This window comes from Emys orbicularis, chromosome 15, assembly GCF_028017835.1.
Source record: "Emys orbicularis isolate rEmyOrb1 chromosome 15, rEmyOrb1.hap1, whole genome shotgun sequence".
NCBI classification, from domain to species: domain Eukaryota; kingdom Metazoa; phylum Chordata; order Testudines; family Emydidae; genus Emys; species Emys orbicularis.
Genome location: NC_088697.1, coordinates 30,792,544 through 30,817,251, shown reverse-complemented (window position 1 = coordinate 30,817,251; position 24,708 = coordinate 30,792,544). Strand labels below are relative to the sequence as shown.

General features: G+C 52.2%; 1 protein-coding gene across 1 annotated transcript; it reads right to left on the bottom strand.

The window, feature by feature from the left end:
• Positions 1-6,057: 6,057 nt before the first annotated feature.
• On the bottom strand, positions 6,058-24,356 carry TMPRSS5 (transmembrane serine protease 5). The gene is given in 13 exon segments (XM_065417060.1): positions 6,058-6,352; positions 6,932-7,033; positions 8,544-8,678; positions 9,931-10,113; positions 17,600-17,752; positions 18,859-19,001; positions 19,391-19,489; positions 20,011-20,189; positions 20,338-20,500; positions 21,665-21,708; positions 22,624-22,737; positions 24,111-24,271; positions 24,273-24,356. Coding segments are annotated over 13 exon segments (1,569 nt in total). The 3' UTR covers positions 6,058-6,343.
• Positions 24,357-24,708: the final 352 nt, after the last annotated feature.

Genomic DNA, 24,708 nt, shown 5'->3' with positions numbered 1-24,708 from the left:
GCTAATGCAGCACCCCTTCGAGCTATATTTACTCACAAACATAGTCTCAGTAATTTGCAGATAGTTGAAACATTTCTGCTCCCCCCCGCAGAGTCTCTGCCGTGTTCGATACTCTGCTGCTACACTCGTGCCTGTCGCGGCTGCGTGCAGGGGAGCACAGCAAATCTTCCCTGCGGCGGTCGCATCTCCTCGTTGCACGGGGGCTCTCACAGCCACGCTGCACAAAGGGGAGGTGGCTTTTGGAGCCAGCGGCAGCACCACCATGGTAGGGACGAGACGTCCCCTGCTGTCTGTCACCCATAGGGAGTGCCCCAATCATTGGGTCCTGGGCTGCTCGATGGTGCCTGTTGAAGCTGTTCCACTTTATTTAAATAGCACTGGGGTGAGGTGAGGTGAAACGTGAGGCTACCTCTCTAATCCAGTGGTTGGGCTTCTCCTGGGGGCTGTGAGAGCTGCTGGTTCAAATCACCCTTTCTGCCACCCCCTGAAAGGGGTGTGCGAGAAGAGCGACCTGCTGCAGCAGCAGCCCATGTATGTGTCCTGGTTATACAGCTAGAGTGCTGGAGGCTGTGCCACTTTCGTTAAAGAGCAACCGGGAAAGGTATTTACTATGAATCCCTCTGTAGTCCAGTGGCTTGGGTACTTACCCAGCATGTGGATGATGCAGGTTCAACTCCTTCCTCAGTTTGCTGAGAAGGGACTTGAACAGCTGCCTCCAAGGTGAACATGTAGCTGCTGGACTAAGAGGGGTTCTCATTGGGGGGGGGTGGTGGTGGTAGCATCCAATTTTTCTGCTGCAGTTGTTCCACTTTCGTTACATATTCATATTCATTGGGTTGCTTAGCAAGCAGCCGTGTGTGGTCTAGGGGTTTGAGGTTGTAGCCAGCCTGTGGGACATTGGGGTTCAAACCCCCTTTATGCTGGCTGAGACGGGATTTGAACCTTGATCTCTTACCTGGCAAGTGAATGCTCTAAGTGCTGGGCTAGGCAGTATTCTGCCCCTGGGGCTCCCTTCCTCTTTTCTGGTGAAGCTGCTGCACTTTCCTTACACAAGGGGAGTTCAGAACTCCCCTCGGCCTGTGTTAGATCGGACTTTGGAGGGATGTCAAATGGAATCTTCCTGCGCGTCCCCTGTGGGGCTTCATCTTTCTTGCTGGTTGAAGTTGTTCCACTTTAATTAAATGCTGTTTAGGTCAGCCCTTTCTTCAGGTCCCCTCTGTAGCCAAGTGGTTGGGCTATGGGCTTGGCCTGTGAGAGATGGGGGTTCAAGACTGCCCTGGTGCCTGTGCCCTCCACTTTGGGGAATAGGGATGGGCTTGCTCTCCTCTTGCTGGTTGAAGCTGTTCCACTTTAGTTAAATGTGCTCTGGGCCAGCCTCACGGCAACCCTCACTCTCTTGTCCAGTGGTTAGGATACTCGCCTGGGTTGTGGGAGATCCTGGTTCAAATCCCCCAGCTGCTTGTTCGGCAGGGATTTGCACAGGGATTTCCTGCCTCCTCGGCGACCGTCCTTTGCGGTGGGCCATCCTTGTCCGAACCCCCTCTCTTGCTCAAGAGGCCATTGTCTTCTTGGGCCGGAGAGGGGATTCGGACAGGGATCGCTCACCAGTGACTCTCCCCAGGAGGTGGCGGCCCCCAGTTCACACCCCTCAAAAGAGCAGGGGAGTGCCCTGGGGTCTGCCACAACCTGGGCGTGTATCCTGATCATGGTGGACAAGAGAGAGAGGGGGTTTTACTGCTCAGCAGCAAAGCCCCTTTAATGAAAAGAGCAAGAGGCCCTGTGACAGGCCTCTTGCTCAGCTAGGAGGGGTCTCCTCTCCCACCTCAGAGGCCCTCCTGTCCCACAGAGCAGGGATTTGAACCAGGGTCACTCACAATCCAAGCGAGCACTCTAACCCCCGTACCATAGAGGGACTTGAAAGGTTACTTTTCTCCGGTTAATATATAGTTAAAGTGGACCGCTTGAGCGGTAAGAGATTGAGACGCCCATCTCATGGAAGGGATTTGAACCAGCACATCTTTGTTTCTTGGGTGAGTACCCAAACCACAGGACTATAGCGGGACTCACACACAGTGGCTGGCCCAATTCTCATGTAATAGTTACTGAATGTGGCCTACCTTCAACAGAAAGGACTGAGGGAGACCCCACAGCCCACTACCTCCTAGCCAGGCACTTAGGCCATTCGGTTGAGAGGTAGGCCATCAACCTGCAAATCCCTTCTCAGGAAGCATAAAGGGGATTTGAACCGGCCTCTGCCCTTTTCTAAAGGCAAGCAGCCAAACCACTGGACCACAGAGGGATACACAGTGTTGGTGTGGCCCAGTGACTATTTAATTACCTAATGACATTGGCCCACCTTCAATAGGAAACACTAAGGGAGCCAGCACATTGGAATACCTCCTAGCCCAGCACTTAGAGCATTCACTTGCCAGGTAAGAGATCAAGGTTCAAATCCCGTCTCAGCCAGCATAAAGGGGGTTTGAACCCCAGCCTCCCACATGCTGGGCACACACCCCAACCACTAGACCACACTGGGCTGCTTGTGTGGGTGTTGGCCCAATGAATATGTAATGAAAGTGTAGCAGCTTCAACAGAAAAGAGCAAGGGAGCCCCAGGGGCAGAATACTGCCTAGCCCAGCACTTAGGCCATTCGCTTGACAGGTAAAAGATCAAGGTTCAAATCCCGTCTCAGCCAGCATAAAGGGGATTTGAACCTTAACCTCCCACAAGCTGACCACAACCCCAAACCACTAGGCCACACAGGGGTAGTTGCTAGACTTGCGACCCAATGAATATGTAATGAAAGTGGAACAACTGCAGCAGAAAAATTAGATGCTATCATCACCAGGCTCCAACTAGAACCCCTCTTAGTCCAGCAGCTGCATGTTCATTCACCTTGGAGACAGGAGATGGCTGTTCAAGTCCCTTCTCAGCAAGCTGAGGAAGGAGTTGAACCTGCATCATCCACATGCTGGGTAAGTACCCAAGCCACTGGACTACAGAGGGATTCATAGCAAGGGTTTTTCCCAATTGCTCTTTAATGAAAGTGGCACAGCCTCCAGCACTCTAGCTGTATAACCAGGACACATACATGGGCTGCTGCTGCAGCAGGTCGCTCTTCCCACACACCCCTTTCGGGGGGTGGCAGAAAGGGTGATTTGAACCAGCAGCTCTCACAGCCCCCAGGAGGAGCCCAACCTCGGGATTAGAGAGGGAGCCTCGCGTTTCACCTCACCTCACCCCAGTGCTATTTAATTAAAGTGGAACAGCTTCAACAGGCACCATTGAGCAGCCCGGGACCCAATGATTGGGGCACTGCCCGCGCGGTAGGTGAGGCCTCTTCAAATCCCTTCTCAGCAGGCCAGGGGGAAATTAAGACCGTAAGAATGGCCAGACTGGGTCCGAGCCAATGAGCCATCTAGCCCAGTCGCCTCTCTTCCCACAGTGGCAGATGCTTCAAAGGCAATGAACAGAAGAGGACAATTAGCCAGTGAGCCATGCTCTGTGGGCCACGCCCACCGTCTGGCAGTCTTGAGGTCTCGGGATGCCCGGCGCACTGGGCTGCGTCCCTGACCGTCCTGGCTAATAGCTGTTGGTGGAGCTATTCTCCACAAACTCGCTCATTCTTTTTGACCCCACTTACAGTTTGGCCTTCACCACATCAACTGGCAACGAGCTCCACAGGCCGACCGCGCGTTGTGGGAAGACGTGCGGCCTTTGGTTTGATTTAATGTTTGGTATTCATGTCCTCCGGTCACCCCGACTCGTGTGCTACGTGCAGGGGTAACTAACACGTCCTTAGTCACTTCACACTTTTTATAGAGCTCTGTCATCGCCCGCTTCGGCATGGCTCGTCCAAGCTTAAATGAGAACAGGGCCCCCTCCCACAATCAAAGGTGAGGACCCTAACCACTAGGCTGAAGGTTACATGATAGGCCTCAGTCTCACTCCCACTCTCTCTTCAGCTGTTTGGTGGGGCATTCGCAGGTACCGAACAAGCTCAAAAGAAACAGTTTAGTCCCCAGAAGGGTTCCTGGCCGTGGCTGGCAAGCAGCGTTCGGTACCGAGGAGGGGTAGACGCTGGTTCAATTTCCTTCTCCCTGCCCGATGAGACGGGATTTGAATAGGGCTCTGCATTGTTGCAAGTGTGAGCCCCAGTCAGGGCCGTAAGGGATAGTCGGAGCTGGGTTGCTCTTTGTAGCAGCCTGAGGCTGTGTCACTTTCATTAAAAAGCAGTTGGGCAAAGGACCTGCCATGAATCCCTCTGTAGTCCAGTGGCTTGGGTGCTTACCCAGCATGTGGATGATGTAGGTTCAACTCCTTCCTCAGTTTGCTGAGAAGGGACTTGAACAGCCATCTCCTGTCTCCAAAGTAAACATGCAACTGCTGGATTAAGAGGGGTTCTCATTGTGGCCTGGAAGCTGCATCCAATTTTTCTGCTGCAGTTGTTCCACTTTCGTTACATATTTATTAGGTCGCAAACTTAGCAAGCAGCTGTGTATGGCCTAGTGGTTTGGGGTTGTGGCCAACCTGTAGGAGATTGGGGTTCAAATCCCCTTTATGCTGGCTGAGACGGGATTTGAACCTTGATCTCTTACCTGGCAAGTGAATGCTCTAAGTGCTGGGCTAGGAGGTATTCCAATATGCTGGCTCCCTCAGTGTTTCCTATTGAAGGTGGGCCAATGTCATTAGGTAATTAAACAGTCACTGGGCCATTCTCACACTGTGAATCCCTCTGTGGTCCAGTGGTTTGGATGCCCTTCCTTGGAAAAGAGCAGGTGCTGGTTCAAATCCTCTTTATGCTCCCTGAGAAGGGATTTGCAGGTTGATGGCCTACCTCTCAACCGAATGGCCTAAGTGCCTGGCTAGGAGGTAGTGGGCTGTGGGGTCTCCCTCAGTCCTTTCTGTTGAAGGTAGGACACATTCAGTAACTATTACATGAGAATTGGGCCAGCCACTGTGTGTGAGTCCTGCTATAGTCCTGTGGTTTGGGTACTCACCCAAGAAACAAAGATGTGCTGGTTCAAATCCCTTCCATGAGCTGGGCGTCTCAATCTCTTACCGCTCAAGCGGTCCACTTTAACTATATATTAACCGGAGAAAGGTAACCTTTCAAATCCCTCTATGGTACGGGGGTTAGAGTGCTCGCTTGGATTGTGAGTGACCCTGGTTCAAATCCCTGCTCTGTGGGACAGGAGGGCCTCTGAGGTGGGAGAGGAGACCCCTCCTAGCTGAGCAAGAGGCCTGTCACAGGGCCTCTTGCTCTTTTCATTAAAGGGGCTTTGCTGCTGAGCAGTAAAACCCCCTCTCTCTCTTGTCCACCATGATCAGGATACACGCCCAGGTTGTGGCAGACCCCAGGGCACTCCCCTGCTCTTTTGAGGGGTGTGAACTGGGGGCCGCCACCTCCTGGGGAGAGTCACTGGTGAGCGATCCCTGTCCGAATCCCCTCTCCGGCCCAAGAAGACAATGGCCTCTTGAGCAAGAGAGGGGGTTCGGACAAGGATGGCCCACCGTAAAGGACGGTCGCCTAGGAGGCGGGAAATCCCTGTGCAAATCCCTGCCGAACAAGCAGCTGGGGGATTTGAACCAGGATCTCCCACAACCCAGGCGAGTATCCTAACCACTGGACAAGAGAGTGAGGGTTGCCGTGAGGCTGGCCCAGAGCACATTTAACTAAAGTGGAACAGCTTCAACCAGCAAGAGGAGAGCAAGCCCATCCCTATTCCCCAAAGCGGAGGGCACAGGGACCACGGCAGACTTGAACCCCCATCTCTCATAGGCCAAGCCCATAGCCTAACCACTGGGCTACCGAGAGACTCTAAGCAAGCTGCTGGCCTAAACAGCATTTAATTAAAGTGGAACAACTTCCACTGGCAAGAGAGCTGAAACCCCCCATAGCTCAGGGGACGCGTAGGAAGATTCCATTTGACATCCATCCAAAGTCCTTCTTAACACAAGCCGAGGGGAGATTTGAACGCCCCTTACGCACAGCCCAAGCATGGAGCTAAACCATTGCACTAGAGCAGAAGAACTGTAGCAGTCTTTGCCCAAACACTAGTTGTTTAATATGGATCAGCTGCAACAGGCAAAAGCAGAGAGGCTGCCCCTCACGCTACACCAGAGAACACACCTGGGCTGCTGGAGATGCCTCCTTACAGGCCTTGGCAACAGGCAGGTTTGACGGCTCCCTCCGTCTTTTCAACTCATGCCGATCCACTGTAACTACATATTAACTGGGACAAAGCTCCCTAGTGGGGATACATTTGTCCTGGACTCTTCTTTGCTTGGCATGTCACCCTGGGGATAGCTCTGCTCCTTCAGCCTGTCCCTTGCTTTGCTCCTAGTGGCTCTGTTTAAAGAACAGACAAAAAGCTGAATCAGTTCCATGCTCTGGGATGGGAGATTCTCTCAGATCACAAGGGTGAATACTGTTGCTAATTTGGAAGCAAGAATAAAATCCTGTTACAGGAGGTTGGTTTGGGTAAAGAATGTAAATGGAGGTCGATGGTCATCTCTGAAGCTCTGTGTAACCGGAGATCAATAGAAATATTTGCATTCAAATCAGAGAAATGAGCTGTTTTCATCCTAGGAAGATTGTGGAATCTCTGTCATTGGAGTGTTTTTAAGAACAGATTGGACAAACACCTATCTGGGATGGTCTAGATAATACTTGGCCCTGCCTCAGTGCAGGGAACTGGATGAGATGACCTACTGAGGTCCCTTCCAGTCCTACATTTCTATGATTCGGTAATCACACACAAACAAGTTTCAGCTCTAAGATTACAGAGCTCTTTTTAAAAACATGATATGAATAGAGATAGAAGAGTCATGATTATTTATTCACTATGGAGACCCAGGAAGAGGTCAGTGGAACAAAATACAGAAACACTTTGCGATCTGAAGCCACTTTCCCAGCCTCCTTCCTCACCTCTTGCAGCTGTTTCAGCACACTCAGAACCAATGAGTCTCGCTCCAGCTGCTGCTTCAATTCAGTAAATTCCGCAATGGCCACATTCAGATCTTGCCGGACCTAGAACAGCAGCACAGACGTCAAGCCTTCAGCAGTTCATTTACAGTAAACAAAGGCTATGAGAGCCATTTCTATTTCAAAAGTAACACCGACATGACAACACCAGCGTGCTGCCTGAAACGTACGTACCTCCCAAAGTTACAAACAACACCTAAGGTTATTATAACGGAAAGAAATTAGAAGGAAAAAAGGTTCTATTTCCCCAGTGTATTTACCTAGTGCAGTTGACAAAAATGTGTATATATTCAGTTTCTCTGTATGATCAGACTGTTTTAACCTCACTAGAAAGACCCTTTTAAACAGCAGAGGAGAAGAAAAACTCGTAAAAAAAAATTAAAAGCATTATTGTACGGGAATTTTTGAAAAAAAGTAGAGCGTGGCGATATCAAATTGCAGATCTTTAAAAAAAAATTATTCAAGTCAAAAAATTCCAGAGTGCCTTTAACAATTCTCTACTTTTAAATGAGATAAATGTCAATTTGAACTTAGCCGAAAGTACAGTTTAACTATACATTTTAAACGCTTCCATAGGCATGCAAGATCAATAGATGTGTTTCCCTTTTTTTTTAAAAAGATCCCCAAACTGTTAAATAAACAAACAAACAACAATCTCTTGCATTGTTTGTACCTTAAATTCTGCAGCACTAGGAACCCAAAGCTGAAACTGACTACAGACAAGTGTAACTGACGTCACTGATTGTTATTGTATACCCTGAGATACATAAATTAAATACACAGCAACAAATAAACAGAGACAAGTAAAGTGGATGTTTAAGATTCTCTCACTTTTAACATAGCATAACTGGTATCAGATGTAAAAGTTATTTTCACATCGTATGATTTTTGAGCTGATCATTCTCCTTTGCGAAGAACAAATCCAGATTTATATCCCACCTGCATTAGAGTCTTTCTAACTTACCTTTCAAAGCCAGGGTGGCAAGGCAGAGGACAGCTAAGAGAATTAGTCCAGGGGTATAGAAAGGACGACACACACAAAAAATATAAGCAGGCCACGGGAAGGACAATCTTACAATCAATATACAGAAAATCTGGGCTCAGTTCCCAGCTCTGCACAGAATCTCTGTGTGACCTTGGCCAAGGTCATTCCACTTCTTTGTGCCTCAGTTTCCCCACCAGCAAAATAAGAATGATTCCTCCCTATCTCAATGCAGAGAGGCTTAGAAGATAAATGCATTAATATACTCGAGGAACTCCGAAGCTACTGTGATGAGCACCACGGAAAACCATTCAGCTACATAATTATTGAACAAGCTACAGCGCGCCCTTTATTTATATCCCAGGTCTGATACATCATACATCGGTATGTTTCAGTCAAGGGCACTCTTTATAAGAGGCGGCGATTCATCCTGGAATCCTTAGCCAAGATCCTCCTCCCCTGCCTTCCTGTGCAGCATGCTCATGGCTGCACATCAGTGGAGTTGTACTGCTTTGGGATGATGCAGGATGAAAGCTGCTAGATACAGATAAAGTGAAACCGCTGCTGCGTCACCTCATTTTCGATCCTGGATTTCAGTAGGTCGATGTTGCTGGACAGACTGTCCACTTGTGGCACCAAGTCCTCAGGGCTCTGCATGCTCAGGAGGAACTCGTTGTATTTCTTGTTAATCATGTTGCAGACTTCGCGCTAGGTAGAAGGGATGGACTCAGCATCAGAAAAACAAACACCCATAGGATTGCCAACTCTGACTGAAGCTACTCCGGGAGATATTTTTTTCCAACATGACATAATGTCATTTTCTTAAAATATCCTATTAAAATCTCCCGGATTGCTTTCAATAGTCACCAAGAGATTGATGCCGATTGTGGGAGACTCCAGGCCAATCCTGGAGGGTTGGCAACTCTAAACACCCACAGAGAGAAACCCCAAGGCCGTGGCCACGGGGCCAAAGCCTCCCACCCCCATCGCAGCCCTCTCTGCAATCCGACCTCGTTGAGATGGGCAGAATGATTTCCCAGGTAGCGGGACAAAGAAAGTAGCACAAAGCGAACGTCTCACAGGCCAGGGTGGGAGCAGCATAGCTCCTCATCAACAGATCCCCCATCACTGACAGCCTGCAAACATTAGCAGGAATCACTGGCCCAAAGCACCGCCCCCTCCATATCCTCATGCACCGCCTGTGAGTGTTACCCACCCCCTAACGCCTGGTGCCCCAACACGCCAGTGTCATCACCACCACGCTCACACCCTGTCCCTCCCCTTCTCCGGACCCCCCCGATAGCCTTTCTAACCCGCCTTAACGTACTGCCCAACTGCCCCCCCCGCCCATGATCCCACAATCATCCCCTGCCCCCAGCGCTCCCTGTCCCCCTGGAGTCCCCCTGTCCAGGGTCCCCATAGGCAGCCCCTGTCCAAGGTCCCCTTCTTTCCTCCCCCCTTCCCAGCACCCCTGCTCTGCCCCTATCAACACACATACACACACTGGGGTCCCCCCATGCTCCAGTCCCTGGATCACCCCTGCCCCCCCCGGATTCACCCGCACATCCAGCCCCCCTAGATTCCCTCTCTGCCCCTCGGGTCCCCCCCCACACCCAGCCCCCCCGGGATCTCCCCTCTGCCCCCCGGATCCTCCTCCCCGACCCCTGGATCCCCCTCACACCCAGCTCCCCTGGATCCCCTCTCTGCTCCCCCCCACACCCAGCCCCCCTGGATCCCCTCTCGGGTCCCCCCCACACCCAGCTCCCCTGTATCCCCCACTCTGCTCCCCGCATCCCCCACACCCGGACCCCTGGATCCCCCCCATCCCTCGGGTCCCCCCCCCCACACCCAGCCCCCCGGGATTCCCCCTCTGCCTTCCTGACGCCCCGCCCCCCGGATCCCACTTGCCCCCGTAGACCCGCCCCACACCCAGCCCCCTCATCACTCCCCCCGGCCCCACCCTCAGCTCCTCCACACGGCGGGAGAGCCGGGCGATCCGGGTGCCCAGATCCTCCTTCTCCACCCGGCCCGAGTACGCCAGACCCCCGGCCACCTCCTCATCAGCGGCCCGCCACCGCGCGGCACCACGGGAAAGTGAGTCCGCCCGCCCCCTATTGCGGGACTCCAATTCCCACGAACGTGACTGAGGAGGCCCGGGCGGGACTACAACTCCCAGAGTGCATCACGCAGGACGGGCCTACAAGCTGCGACGTGGGACAAACCTATTTCGAACGTTTTGCTCTTTCCCCGCCATTCTATTGGTCCGCAGCCGCCGAGCGAGTGAACGAGCTCCCCGTCTGATTGGTCCGCTGCCGCGGGGCGGGGAATATAAACCGGGACCACGAGAACTGTTGCCTCTCGGCCAAGGGGACTCGGGGGCTGCCGCTGGGCCGCCCAGCGAACGCGGTAAGTGGGACTCTGGGCCGGGGGGGCTCAGGAGAAGGATCTGGGGGGGCTCGGGCAGGGGCGCTGGGCTGGTGCAGGGGGAGGAGATTGGGGGGGGCTGGTGCCGGAGCGGGGATGGGGGGGGGGCTACTCGGGCAGGGGCGCTGGGGCTGGTCTCGGAGCGGGGATGGGGGGGGGAGCGGGGATGGGGGGGGGGGCTGGTGCCGGAGCGGGCATGGGGAAGGGGGGGGGCTACTCGGGCAGGGGCGCTGGGGTGGGGCTCGGAGCGGGGATGGGGGGGGAGCGGGGATGGGGGGGGCTGGTGCCGGAGCGGGGATGGGGAGGGGGGGGGGCCTACTCGGGCAGGGGCGCTGGGGCTGGTCTCGGAGCGGGGCTGGTCTCGGAGCGGGGATGGGGGGGAGCGGGGATGGGGGGGGGCTGGTGCCGGAGCGGGGATGGGGAGGGGGGGGGGCCTACTCGGGCAGGGGCGCTGGGGCTGGTCTCGGAGCGGGGCTGGTCTCGGAGCGGGGATGGGGGGGAGCGGGGATGGGGGGGGGCTGGTGCCGGAGCGGGGATGGGGAGGGGGGGGGCCTACTCGGGCAGGGGCGCTGGGGCTGGTCTCGGAGCGGGGCTGGTCTCGGAGCGGGGATGGGGGGGAGCGGGGATGGGGGGGGGCTGGTGCCGGAGCGGGGATGGGGAAGGGGGGGCTACTCGGGCAGGGGCGCTGGGGTGGGGCTCGGAGCGGGGATGGGGGGGAGCGGGGATGGGGGGGGGCTGGTGCCGGAGCGGGGATGGGGAGGGGGGGGGGCTACTCGGGCAGGGGCGCTGGGGTGGGTGGCGGGGATGGGCGGGGCTATCTCTCGGGCAGGGGTGAAAGGGCCCTTTGGAGGCTTCTGAAAAGCTGTCTGTGAAGGGGAAGCGCTTTGCACCTGCCCTTACCTGCTCCAGAGGCTGCCCCTAGCCAGGTCTACTCGTGCTTTGCATCAGAGATACCCACACTCACCTGCCCTCTTTGCAGGAGGGGGCAGTGACCTGAATGTTTGCTTCCTTTCCTCTTGCCTGGAGGGGATTGGCTCTCCTGGGAGATCTCCAAGGGAAATGTATCTGACTTACTGTGTGACCTTCCAGACAAACTTTACTTTCCTGTCAATTTCTCACTTTCATTGAAAAGGCAAGAACAAGGGGAATAAATGGTTTTCTAGGGTCTTTGGTTTTCCAATAAAAGCTTCCACTTAATTACAAGTGTGCTGGATTTTTCTGGGGGGGGAGAGAAGCTTGTAGCAAAACTTCCAACCAATAGTGTGCTGTTTCTCCCATTGCTTATGAGGGTCTGAGTTGGAGCTTGATTTAAAATCCCTCCCAGCTGCTTGGCCAATGTCCCTCTGAACACTATCCCCCGGGATCTCCAGCAAGGGTCAGGGAAGCCATGTTTTGAGACCTCAAACTCTAGAGCAGATATCCTCTGACTGCAGCTTGCAAGTAGCTCTTTAATTTCTCTCCTGCAGCTCTTTGCAGCATCTATTAAAACACTGATTTAATTAATCACTCAGGATGCTTTTCCTATATTAATTTGCTCAAAGCCATTGATGTTGCTGTGAACATATAAAAACTAAAGATTTCTCATGTCATATTGTTTAAATATGAATCTACAGTAAATGAAAATTAATTCACACTACTGGGGCATGATTGCTAATTTGGTTTCTGAACCACTGAGGTCTGAGTATTGTTGCTCTAGAGCTAAACTTTTGAGGCTATTGGTATACCCTAAAAGTGAAGGATGAAGGATTCTCCTCAGGTTACCTTTACATGCTGCTTGACCTCAGCCTCTCACAGGGAGAGCAGAAAACTGAGCCATGGGTTGATGGGACCCCAGAGAAGGTCGGGGGGGGGGAGACTTGCCAAGTAGTAGGAGATTGTTGAGCAAAGAGCATGGGCTTGCTACCCTGCAAGGCCATCAGGCAGATAGGGGGCTCCAGTAAATGGACCTTCCCAGAGAGTCAGACAGGACTACAGCTAATTAAGTATGAGGCTGCAGGAGTTGGAAGCCTTAGGGTTGAACTACCTCTGTGTGGTGGTAGAAATCAGATCTAGTGCAACTATCTAAACAGCTGCAGAGCCCTCTACCAAAGTGATCTCCTAGGATAACCACTAGCTATTCTCCCTCTCCCACCAGGTCTGGTGTTCCTGACATATCTAAAATTGTCTGCACTTCAGAGCAGAAATATCTGTGGTTTGTCCCCCCACCATTGTGGCAACACACAAACACCCTGGTTGGGTGCAGTATAAATGAATGTGTACCCACCTTCTGAATTTCTGGGGGAGAGTTGAGTATTTTTCTTGCAAGTGGTTAAGTCTGTACTCTTTCCTTTCTGCTTGCACAAAGCCACCAGCACCTAAGGAAACTACATTGCTAGCCTCTAAACTCAAATGGCTGCTGCCCCATGCTTATTAACACAGCTACAGAGAAAGATTCCCCAGGTTGCCTCAACTAGGGTTCAGGAGGGCAAGCTGCAAGAGGCCTATACCTCAGTAATCCAAAACTATGACTGCTTGGAGCGAAGGCCCATGTGAACTGCCAGCACTGGCCTGGTCCTCTCTGCAGAACATACTGAAAGGGAGAATAGGCCCTACACCCATGTGGTAAAGGTAGAAATATAGTTAACATTCACCCTTCTTCAGACTGACTTCTCTCTGGGAGGTGAAGCAACACAGCTGTGGAGGAAAAGATTGCATAATAACCTGCTGCTGTCCTCATCTGCTCACACACACAACAGGAGCTAATCCATCAACCAGTGTGAAATAATGAGATGACCATTCCCAGTTAATTGGTTCCTTTCATCTTCTCTTTTCATAACTACAGTGGAGGTGCTTGTAGTAATAATTTAGCCCTTCTAAGCTTGTGATTCTATACCTGGATGCAGAAAAGGGTGGAGAAACTGCATTTCAAAACTAGTGAGACCTACCAAGTCTTTAACCTGCATTTTATCTGCTCCCCCACACTTCTATCAGAAAATCAATCATATGCAGCTGGTGGGAGCATAATTTTCAGGTGGAGTGGGAGATGAATAAGGGATTAGCTAAAGAGAGCCAGCTGACCACTGGCTACTCTGCCCAGATTGTAGCTGTATCACAGACTGGCAATTCTTTTCCTGTAGACTTCAGTACAATTAAATACTAAAAACATCTCAAAGTAAACCTGGGGTCAGTGAGTGGTAAATGGGGTTCTTTTTGGCTGATTGCATAATATTTGATCTAATCACAACAAGGAACATATGACTGAGATAATACCCTTAGCAATCTCTCATTTTATGAAATAGCAGCAAAGGAAACAGATTAACCCACTTTCCATGCTCTGTTATGCAACTGTGGGGAACTCTCCTGAGAACAGCTGTCAGTTTCCCTCCTCTGCATTTCTGCTTTGCAATGGATGCAGGAGAGGTATAGCATTAATCTGGACAGCTGCCCCTGACCCTGCTGCATTTACCAGACTGAGTGTGCAAAGATGCCAAGTATCTCAGACCGTACAAGCAGTAGCAGGCAAGCCCAGCTGCTTTGCCTTCCCACACTGCTTGGAGGGGGAAATCACCAGTCTTAATGCTGCAGTCAGCCGTCTTTCTCACTTGCTTTGGTCATGTAAGATTTTATCAGCAGGTATCTTTGTCTCCCCTGAACTTTCATTAAATAACTGGTAGGAGATAATCTTCCATCCCTGTATTCCAGCATCAGGATCATCCCCAGCTGAAGAACAGGCTACAGCCCTAGCTGCAAAGCAATAGTGAGTTTCTTGCAGACAAACTTGGGCATCTGATGGCCTTCACTGTTGGCTTTATACGTTTGGCCTGAACAGCCAGATTGTTGTTAAACAAGATGAAAAATATAACCTCATTCCCACTGATAATATAAGATCAAGGACCTGCAGAGGCTGGTGGCAGATGGACGGGGCAATACAGATGAACTTGCTCCTTTTTAATTCATTGGAGGGGGAAAATCTTGTTGCTATTAATAGATGGAGTGAAAGGCTAGAAGATGCTTCCCATGGATCTTTGAGTTTGGGAGTTGGGGTTGTGCACAGAGTTGATCACAAGCAGATTCGCAAGGCTGGTGAAAGGTGTCAGATTGTAGTGCTGGAGCCTAACAGGTTCTGGTTATTCCTAGAATGCTGCACCATGCACAGAAGCGCTTCTCCTCTCCCCCACAAAGCCCTGCGGGCATGCCCTGTCCTTGCCCCAGCCTGCTCACCCCTAAGCATGGGAGTGAGGGATCAAGGACCATGATCAGGATACACGCCCAGGTTGTGGCAGACCCCAGGGCACTCCCCTGCTCTTTTGAGGGGTGTGAACTGGGGGCCGCCACCTCCTGGGGAGAGTCACTGGTGAGCGATCCCTGTCCGAATCCCCTCTCCGGCCCAAGAAGACAATGGCCTCTTGAGAAAGAGAGGGGGTTCTGACAAGGATGGCCTACCGCAAAGGACAGTCGCCGAGGAGGCAGGAAATCCCTGTGTAAATCCCTGCCGAACAAGCAGCTGGGGGATTTGAAGCAGGATCTCCCACAACCCAGGCGAGTATCCTAACCACTGGACAAGAGAGTGAGGGTTGCTGTGAGGCTGGCCCAGAGCACATTTAACTAAAGTGGAACAGCTTCAACAGGCAAGAGGAGAGCAAGCCCATCCCTATTCCCCAAAGTGGAGGGTACAGGCACCACAGGAGACTTGACCCCCCCCCATCTCTCACAGGCCAAGCCCACAGCCTAACCACTGGGCTACTGAGGGGACCTGAAGAAAGTGCTGACCTAAACAGCATTTAATTAAAGTGGAACAACTGTTGCACTTAAAGTACTACACAGGATCTTTTCAGGAGAGATAAGGCAAAGCGCCACATTTATTGGTAATACATGTATCAATCAACACTGGAGCATATGCATCTGATATATATTACACTCATGCACTCACATACATACACACACACACACAAGCACACTCTGTCTTGTTCTTGTTACCACTTAGTTGCTCCCCTTAACTTCACTGGCCAGGTGAGTTAGATGGGGGAGGGGCGGAGCTGGGCTTTTGCTGATCCGGATCAATGCTCCCATGTTGACAAGACGAGACCCAGGGTCCTCTGCAAGACACCTCACGTTTATAGCAGCTTCCCTCTCATGCAAATCTATACCAGATTCAAAATCTGTATCTGTGTCAGTTGGTCCGTTGTGCTGCTTCCTTCTGGGTGTTGTCCCAATGCTGTTCAAAGAGGGTGTTTTCAAAAGAAGGTGCTTGCTTCTAACTCCCAAGGCCATCAAGATGTCTGCTCTTCTTTAGTGAGCCCACTTGACAAGTTTTATTGTTCTTGGGTCTGGCTTCCATCCCCTCTCCAACAGTTGCAGCTGCCTGGAGGTGCTTGCCTTCCATGCCTGGCTCATTCACACCTTGTTCATTCAACAGGGCAATTGATTAAAAGGAGGGAGGGGGGAGAGATCTTATTCTACTCCTAGCAAAAAGACATTTTTTTTACATTATACCAAGGCTCAATACAAAGTTTTCTATATAAGGATCTGATACAAAGTTGTATGAAAATAGAGCCGTAATACAAAGTAATATGAAAGTTATGTGAAGATGCTTAATGAAGAGATTTATCTACACAACTTCCACTGGCAAGAGAGATGAAGCCCCCCATAGCTCAGGGGACACACAGCACAATTACATTTGACATCCATCTAAAGTCCTTTTTAACACAGACACATGGGGGATGTAAACCCCCATTACACACAGCCCAAGCATGGGGCCAAACCATTGCACAAGAGCAGGAGAACTGGGTTAGGCTTTGCCCAAACACTAGTTGTTTAATATGGATCAGCTGCAACAGGCAAAAGCAGAGAGGCTGCCCCTCACGCTACACCAGAGAACACACCTGGGCTGCTGGAGATGCCTCCTTAGAGGCCTTGGCAACAGGCAAGTTTGACGGCTCCCTCCGTCTTTTCAACTCATGCCGATCCACTGTAACTACATATTAACTGGGACAAAGCTCCCTAGTGGGGATACATTTGTCCTGGACTCTTCTTTGCTTGGCATGTCACCCTGGGGATAGCTCTGCTCCTTCAGCCTGTCCCTTGCTTTGCTCCTAGTGGCTCTGTTTAAAGAACAGACAAAAAGCTGAATCAGTTCCATGCTCTGGGATGGGAGATTCTCTCAGATCACAAGGGTGAATACTGTTGCTAATTTGGAAACAAGAATAAAATCCTGTTACATAAGGTTGTTGGGGGGGGGGGGTTGGGGTAAAGAATGTAAATGGAGGTCGATGGTCATCTCTGAAGCTCTGTGTAACCGGAGATCAATAGAAATATTTGCATTCAAATCAGAGAAATGAGCTGTTTTCATGGCAATTTTCTCTTTAAAAACAAAAAACCTCCCCCTGCACTGTCTTGCAGTCAAACACTTCAGCGTGTTGCTGCACAGTCCTGATATTGACTAGAAACAGACCACGGAAAAAAGAAACTGACTTGTGCTCCCTCTCCTCCCATACAGTAAAGAAACTTCCAACAATGAGCTGGTGAGTCAGAGAATAACTTTCACAAGGCCCTGCTGTCAGTTACAATTGATGTAAGGAAACTGAGTGGGGGTTTTAGGCATTTTTTTTAAGCTCAGAGTCTCCCCTTTAATCTAATGTTCTCTGTAGCTTCTGTTCCTTGTTCCTCTCCTTTCTGGGGAGGGAGGCAGGCTGAGATCTGAAGACCCCAAGCTGGTTGGAGGAGCACGGATGTGCTCAGGCTGTGGTGTATGGATGCACTGGCGGGTGTTTGTGCCTGCAAGAGCCCAGATGTCTCACCTATCTTTCCCACAGGGGGCAGGGCCCTCTAGGCCTTTTGGAGTATTTTTACAACCCTCTGTATTTAGGTGCATGTTGTGCTGCTGATTGCCCTACCTCTGTGCCTCTCAGCTCTCCGCTATCCAAAGCAGAGGAAGCCGGCTTGTGTCTCTGATTTCCTGCCTCTGGAAGGCTCTTGCTGCAGAGGACAGGGCTGTTGACTTTCTCCCAGGAGGTGCACTAGATCTAGAATCTAAAACCCACCTCCGCTCCCATCCCCCTATAAAGATTGTCATGGGGATCAAGAAGGAATGTACCCATTGGGCAGTGATGACCAAAGGGGCGGGTTGGGTGGTAGCCAGGATGACAGAGCTGATGACCCAACACGCTGCTCTGTTCTAGCCTCTCCTTGGAGGTCCACCCAGGCCTTTGTCCATTTGCTCCCATTACCTCCATGATCTCATAAATCCAGTCCAGGAATTTGGCCACCTTGGTGTAAACCCCAGGGTAGTTGGGTTCAGCACACCCCGTGCCCCAGCTCACGATGCCCACTAAGCGCCAGGTGAGTTCATCTTGGCAAACCAGCGGCCCCCCGCTGTCTCCCTGCAAGACAGAGCGAGTGTCACGGTGGGGCAGTGCTTCCGTGAAGCTAGCAGGTGGGATTATGCACCGTAGGGCTGCTCCTGCCCTGTGGGCCCTGTCAGCCTTGCAAGAGGTTGAATGCAGGAAGGGGCAGAGCTGAGCTGCCTGCTGCTAGTACGTCCCCTTGGCATGCAGCTTGCTAAACCCAGCTCTGTTACATCGCTTTAGTTCTCATGATTTTCCTCTCGCCTCTCCCTCAGCCAGAGGATCTCAAAGCACTGTAGTGGCCATTTTCAATCCATGCACCCTGGTGCCACAGTGCCAGATCTTCAAAGGCATTTGAATAAATGGGAGTTAAGCAGCAAAATGCCTTTGTGAATCTGGGCCAAAATGCTGTAAAAAGAACAGGAGTACTTGTGGCACCTTAGAGACTAACAAATTTATTTGAGCATAAGCTTTCGTGGGCTACAACCCACTTCAGCGGATGCATAGAATGGAACATATAGTGAGGAGATATATATACATACAGAACATGAAAAGGTGGGAGTTGCCTCACTTTTTTTCTCCTGCTGATAATAGCTCATCTTAATTAATTAGCCTCTTAGAGTTGATAGGCCAACTCCCATCTTTTCATGTTCTCTGTATGTATATATATCTTCTTACTATATGTTCCTTTCATCCAGGATGAAGGGGGCCTGTGCATTAAGCTCCAAACACACCCCTGCCATGCCCCCATCCCCACCTCTGACACCCCCTCCCTGGTTCGACAAAGGGTCTGATCAAACCCCGTCATGCCCCCACCCTGACACCCACAGCCTCTCACTATTTCTGCACAGGGCACCAGCACACCCCCAACGTGCCCCTGCTCTGCCCCTAAGACCCTCCCACCTCACCCTTCACATGCCCCTGCCCTGCCATGCCCTCTCCGGTAAGGGGCTAGAGGGGGGACCCCTCTTCATTTAGCTGGGGAGCCACGTTTCCCACTCTCTTCCCCATTTTCATGTACATGATAGACATCGTGTGGGATCCAGCCCACAGTAAGCAGCATCACCCTGCTCCTCAGTGGGGGAAGGACTCGATCCCCCACGGCCTATTAACAACAGGGGTTGTTTTCTCCCTGCTCTCACCTGGCAGGCATCTACTTTCCCATCCAGGTAGCCAGCACACAGCATCCTGGGGGTGAGCTCACCAGAGTACATGCAGGAGCTGTTGCATTTCTTGGTGCTGATTAAGGGAACAATAGCTTCCTTCAGCATCTCAGCAACAGGAACTGGATGTGAGGAAAACAAACAAGAGACAGTTTAACCTGCTGCCCTGGTGGCTAGATGCTGGGGTTTGCACTCAAGGCACAGCGGGACATGGAGCATTACAGACACACTCTATCTCCAGGGCTCTGGGTGTTGGGAGGAGGAGAGGGGTCATTGGACTAGCAGTGGGGATTGGGGGGGGATCAGCAGAGCTGTGGGGGTGTAAGGGGCCCCAGCCTGCAATAGCAGCAGGGGCTGCGGGTTGGGACTGAGGACTGCAGTAGGTTTGCAGATCAGAATTCAATACTCTCCTCTAGACTCAAACATCCCCTCGGTGAGATGCAGCCTTCGCCCGTCTTTGTTTTAAAAGGGAGCTACGCGAGAGCTCTCCGTGCCTCCTGGAGCTGCTCACCGTGTTCAGGTCTGGTGTAGCCCCAGCCGGAGATCCAGCAGTGGGTGCCGTGGGGGAAATCCTGCTGGTACAGCGGTAAACACACTGCACGGACGGCATCTGGGGAGAGAGACATGTGTTAGAGCAGCGCCAGCTGGGGACGCACAGCGCAAACAAATCGAGAGCGGCTCCCAGGAGCAGCCGGCCTGGAGCGAGCAGGGGTGATCTAGTCCTGAGAAGTGCAAGCGAAACACCCTTGCAGCTCCTCTGGCTCCAGGGGCCGGATTCTCCAAAGAGCTCGGCTCCCACTGTGACCTTTACAGCCAGGTCCCAGCTCTTTACAAAATCTGCCCACTTATTTCACTGCATCCGTGGGAGACAAGGTCTTGCGAGCGTGCTGTCCCATGTGCCATCAGCAGAGGCCCCGGGACTTGCCTGGGGAATGTTTTCTCTCTGCTGCCCCCTCTCTCCACAGCTGGACCAACCCCCGTACTGGCACTGCCCCTGGGATCGACACAGGCCACCGGCGTGGGAATCAGACCGTTGGTGGGTGGCTCCCTTGCGAATGGAAGCCATGGGGCTGCTCTGGGGGGATCCTCTGTCCCCTGCAAGGGGGAGATGGCTGAAGAGAAGGGTCTCACCAGAGAAGTTCAAGGGCGCTGTGAGTTTCATCAGTGCGATGTCATAGTCGTGACTCCTGTCGTCATAGCGGGGGTGGTAGATGATTTTCTCCACCGCCGCCCCGGCCTGCTGTGGGACTGACACCTGGGCAATAATCCCAGCAAAGACCAGCCAGCTGGAGACCTCAGGCCGCCTGTAACTGAGCAGAGACATGGCCAACCTGTTCCTCTGGGGCTGCAGTATTGCTGGGGCGGCCAATTCCCCACTCCCTCCCCTGCTGGGGGAACAGCCGGGCTCTGCGCTAGGCCCCCCGCCAAGGCCTCCGGCTCTGCTGTTCCCAGACTCACTTGTGCACGCAGTGAGCGGCTGTGACGATCCAGTCATGCGCCACCACGGAGCCTCCGCAGACGTGTCTGGAGTTGAGGTACAGGCTGACCTGCCACGGCCAGCGTCCCAATGGGGCGTCGCTTCCGCCCACGATCCGGGCTGCCCTGGAGCGCACGCCGCACTCTGCAAAGGGGGAGACACGTGAACCCGGTGCCCCCAAACACCACCTGAGAGTGGGGGAGGGATGGGCAGCAAAGGGTGTCCGAGAAACCCGGCCCTCCCCAGGAGCTGAGCGGAGCTTTGCCTTGGGGCCCAAGGGAGAGAGGGAAGGTCTCTGAGCACCAAGCCTGGGGGAGCAGGAGAACAAAGAGGCAGGAAATGGGAGGAAAGAAAGGGAAAGCAGGCAGCAGAGGGAAGCAGCTGACAGGAGTTATTCCTCAGGCGTGCTCCCCTGCTCGGCCCAAGTCCCTGGCTCACCCCCCACAGGATGTCAGGGATTCAGGGTGGCCCCAGCTTTCTCCATTTCTTTTGCCACCTGTGCTGTTCCCCATGTGAAATAACAGAGAGAAACCCACTCTAACCCCTTCTGTGTGCTCCGAGCTAGTTCCAGGACCTCTGCCTGCCCACCCAGTGACCTAAACGGAGTCTCCTCCCCCAACCAGCACCACTAAGCCAGAGTGGAGAGGGAGCAAGAGAGAACAGAGAGGAACGCAGGAGTCCCACCTTTCCACCTGGGCCTTCTCTGGGCTTGCCGCTTGCCCGGCAATAGCCCTGGGCCTCAGGGGCGGGGTTCCGGGCCACAGCTGCCTTCCCTGACAAGAAGGGGCTGCTGAGAGCATTGGGGTTTTAGATACTGCGGGGGGCGGGGGCATTGATTGCACGTGCTGTTAATTACACAGTAGCTATGCCATATGGACAGGAGGGATTTGGGAGCTGACGGTCATGTCGCCGCTGCAAGCAGACCCCAGCTATGAAATCACACGGACAAAGGGGCTGCTCCGGGGGCTTCAAAACCACTTTTTTTTTTTGCTACTCAGCCAGCTGGGAAGCTAAATTTTCCTCCCACCCAGACCAGCTGGTTTGTGCTGGCTTGTTACTGCAGGGTTGCTCAAGAGGGCTGGAGCTGCCTCACTGAGTAACGCTGCTGCTTGCAGACCACCCAACACTGGGGCTGCGGGATGGGGGAAGAATGACACAGGCTTTGCAAACGAACACCAGGGCCATGCTGAGTGCAGGGCGCTCGGTGTCTAGCCGACCTGGGGCTTTTGCTAATTAACAGAGGGTCTATAATAGCACAAGGAATGCAAGAGACCCCAGTGCAATGTGAGGACAGGGTAAAGCACTTACCGCGGCACTTCAGAGCCACAATTCGCCCTGAAGCACAGCTGCTCCTGCACAAGAATAAAATCAGGGTTTGAAATAAAGTTCTCCCAGAACTCTGCAGCCAGGAAACACAGAGATGGCCCATCATGGGGTTCTATGGCAGCTCCCCTAGGAATGGCGACCGGCCGGATGCACCCAGGATGCCCAGAAAGTGGATTCTGATAGGAATAATCATCGCGCCCACAGAAGGCTTTTCCCCTTCCCAGCACTTTGCAAACACGAGCTGGGGCGGGGCACAAAGCTCACATGTGCAACCACCCCGGTTGTGTTGCTGTGGCAGCAAAGCAGAGTTGTTCTAAGAGGGCTAACGGGCCTGCCTGGAGGTCGGGAAGTCAGCTACGCTGTTGGCACTGCGGGTATCTCTGCTCTGCAATCAGAGGTGTGACTGCAGCATGTGTACACATAGCCCAGTGCCTAGCTCAGGTACCATTAGCCGTGAAACACAGACTGTGCAAGCCCGTCGGGGGCCCAGGGCATTATTCTGGTGACTAGTCTGTGCTGAAGTCCGCGCTGCCGAAGCTTTGCTGCTATTGGTACTCGCACTAGCTAGATCAAAGCTAGCTCGGATCTGTCCACGTTTGCTGAGTGCAGTGCAGACATCCCCGCTGTGGAAGCATCCAGCTGGCTGAAGTCCTATTTTAGCGGCATGACCGAAGCACCGAACACTGTGACCCTCCCGGCAGCGCTGGCTCCTGCCAGTGCCGGCGCTGGGCTATGTGTGGTCCCATTGGGCGTCATTTCGTTGCCAGCTCAGATTTTCTCCCTCCCTCCGTGTTTGCTGATCAGAGTCGCTGCCAGCTGTGCAGAGCCTGGCAGTCACCTCCAGAACCATGGAGACTTGTTCTCAGACAATATAGCAGTGAAGGGCCCTTCTGTTCAGTCCCCCCAATGCCAGTCCTGCTCTCCCCAGCTCCGTCACCCACCTGACCTGCCACACGGCTTCAATGCTGCTCTTCTGGTTGGGCACAATCTGAACAAACTCTTGCGTCTCGTTCACCTGGACATCGGTCAGGTTCACTCCTTTGTGATGGGCGAGTCTGCAGAAGCAACAGCAAATGTCATCACCTAAACACAGAGAGAGATCTGAGAGCTCACCCGAGGTTCTGACATGACAGCGTTCTTATGGGCACTTCCTTCCTCTCTTCTGCATAGACCATTGTACTCTAGTTTATACATGCTAATTCTGGCCACTGCTCACAAGAGATGAAAGGGTTAAATATAATAGCCATCACCCACTGGGAGGACTAAACCTTTACCCTGCCATGTTTCATGGAATCACAGTGCTTAAACAGGAGGGCTACCAACTACAGACACACAAAAACAGGCTTCCACGCACGCAACTTGAGTTCCAGTTTTGTCTCTCTCATTTACCAGGGGCAATGCCCTGTCTGGAACTGTACAGCACACAGGGACATCTAGTGGCTAAATAATAATACTGCAAATGAACATAACCCAGCCCTTACTTTACACTCTAACGCCAAAATCAGGAAATAGGTTTGCTTGCATCACTAAAGTGTATTTTCAGATGCTACCATCCCTTTGGTAGCCTTGCAGTGTCAACAGTGTATGAGTACAAAAGGAGAAGTAATAATACTGTGTCCTTCGCTAACACCTTCCAAGTGCGGATCTCAAAACACGCTCCAAACATGAACGAGTTCATCCTCACCTGGGAAAGAGGTGAATATTATGATCCTTGTTTGAAAGATGGGGGAAATGAGGCACAGAGAATAGAGGTCACAAGGGAGTAGAGGAGGTACAATTAGAACCCAGGAGTCCTGCTTCTCATTTATGCCAGAAAACCATCCTCCTCATCTCTCTGGTGATGTTCAGGGGAAATGCACAGCCACAGAACAGCAGTGGATAGGAGAACAGTGACATATCTGGGAGTGACTCTATAGACAGGGATGATATAAGGGCTTAACCCAACTTCCAGGGAAGCCGATGGAAAGATAATTCCACAGTCCATGATTCTGTAAGCTTGGGAAGCTGCTATAAAAGTCTCGGGAAATAAACCCAAGCTACAGTACATCTAGCGTGGGTCAAAAAAATGCAGATTGTTTTTTTCCCCCACAGGAAATTTTTTCATTTAAAACAATATATCAGGTGAAAAAATTTAAATTTTGCAGTGAAAATTCCAACCCCCAAATGGTTTGATTTGGGGGCTTTCCTCCCTTTCCCAGTGGCAACATAGAAAAAGGGTGAGAAATGGGACTGGCACAATGGGACCCCATTCTCAGCTGAATCTAGGCCCCAGTATAATGCAAATGAATATCAGTAACTCTACGGTCCCTGGCTCCCAGTCCTGTGTTCTGATCACATTACTTCTGCAAGATCTTCATAAAAATGGCAAATCAAAGACCTGTACCTGAGACTGGCCGACTAGGTCTAAGCTGAGAGGAGCATCACTTACTGGAGATATCCCAGCTGCCTACAGATCAGAGTCCCCAGGGAGAGATTCCACCGCTCGTGACATGCCAGGAGCCAGCCGGGCCTGCCTTCCACCTGCACTTCCAACAAGAAGTTTCCCGTGTTTATTCTGAAAGATACTAAAACCATTTTATTAAAAACGTCCTGCAAGCATCCTTGCGACCTGCTCTTTACAAAGGCCAAAGCTAAACACAATAAAGTCCCCGTGACTAACGAGGGACGAACCCATCCCCAAATCTGGCCCTGCAAAGTGCCCCAGAAAACCTTTGGGGCTATTGCAAACCACTCCTGGACCTTTCCATGTGTTCCCCGGGCTCAGGGGGTGGCACTGCTGGGTACTGCCAAAGCATTCTGGGTAGTGCTATGCAGAGGGCTCTAGCAAGCTTCCCCTTTGCTTCAGAATTGCTCCAGTGTCCCAAAAACAAAGAACGTTGGGGACTGGGTTTAAAGGCAGAAGCTGAGCAGGGCCTGTTTGACTGAAAGAAAATCTGCAAAATTAGTTGGAGGCTGAATCCGAGACACTTACTACTTACATAGCACTTTCCAGTTAGAGATCTCTAAGCACTTTAAATAGCACCATT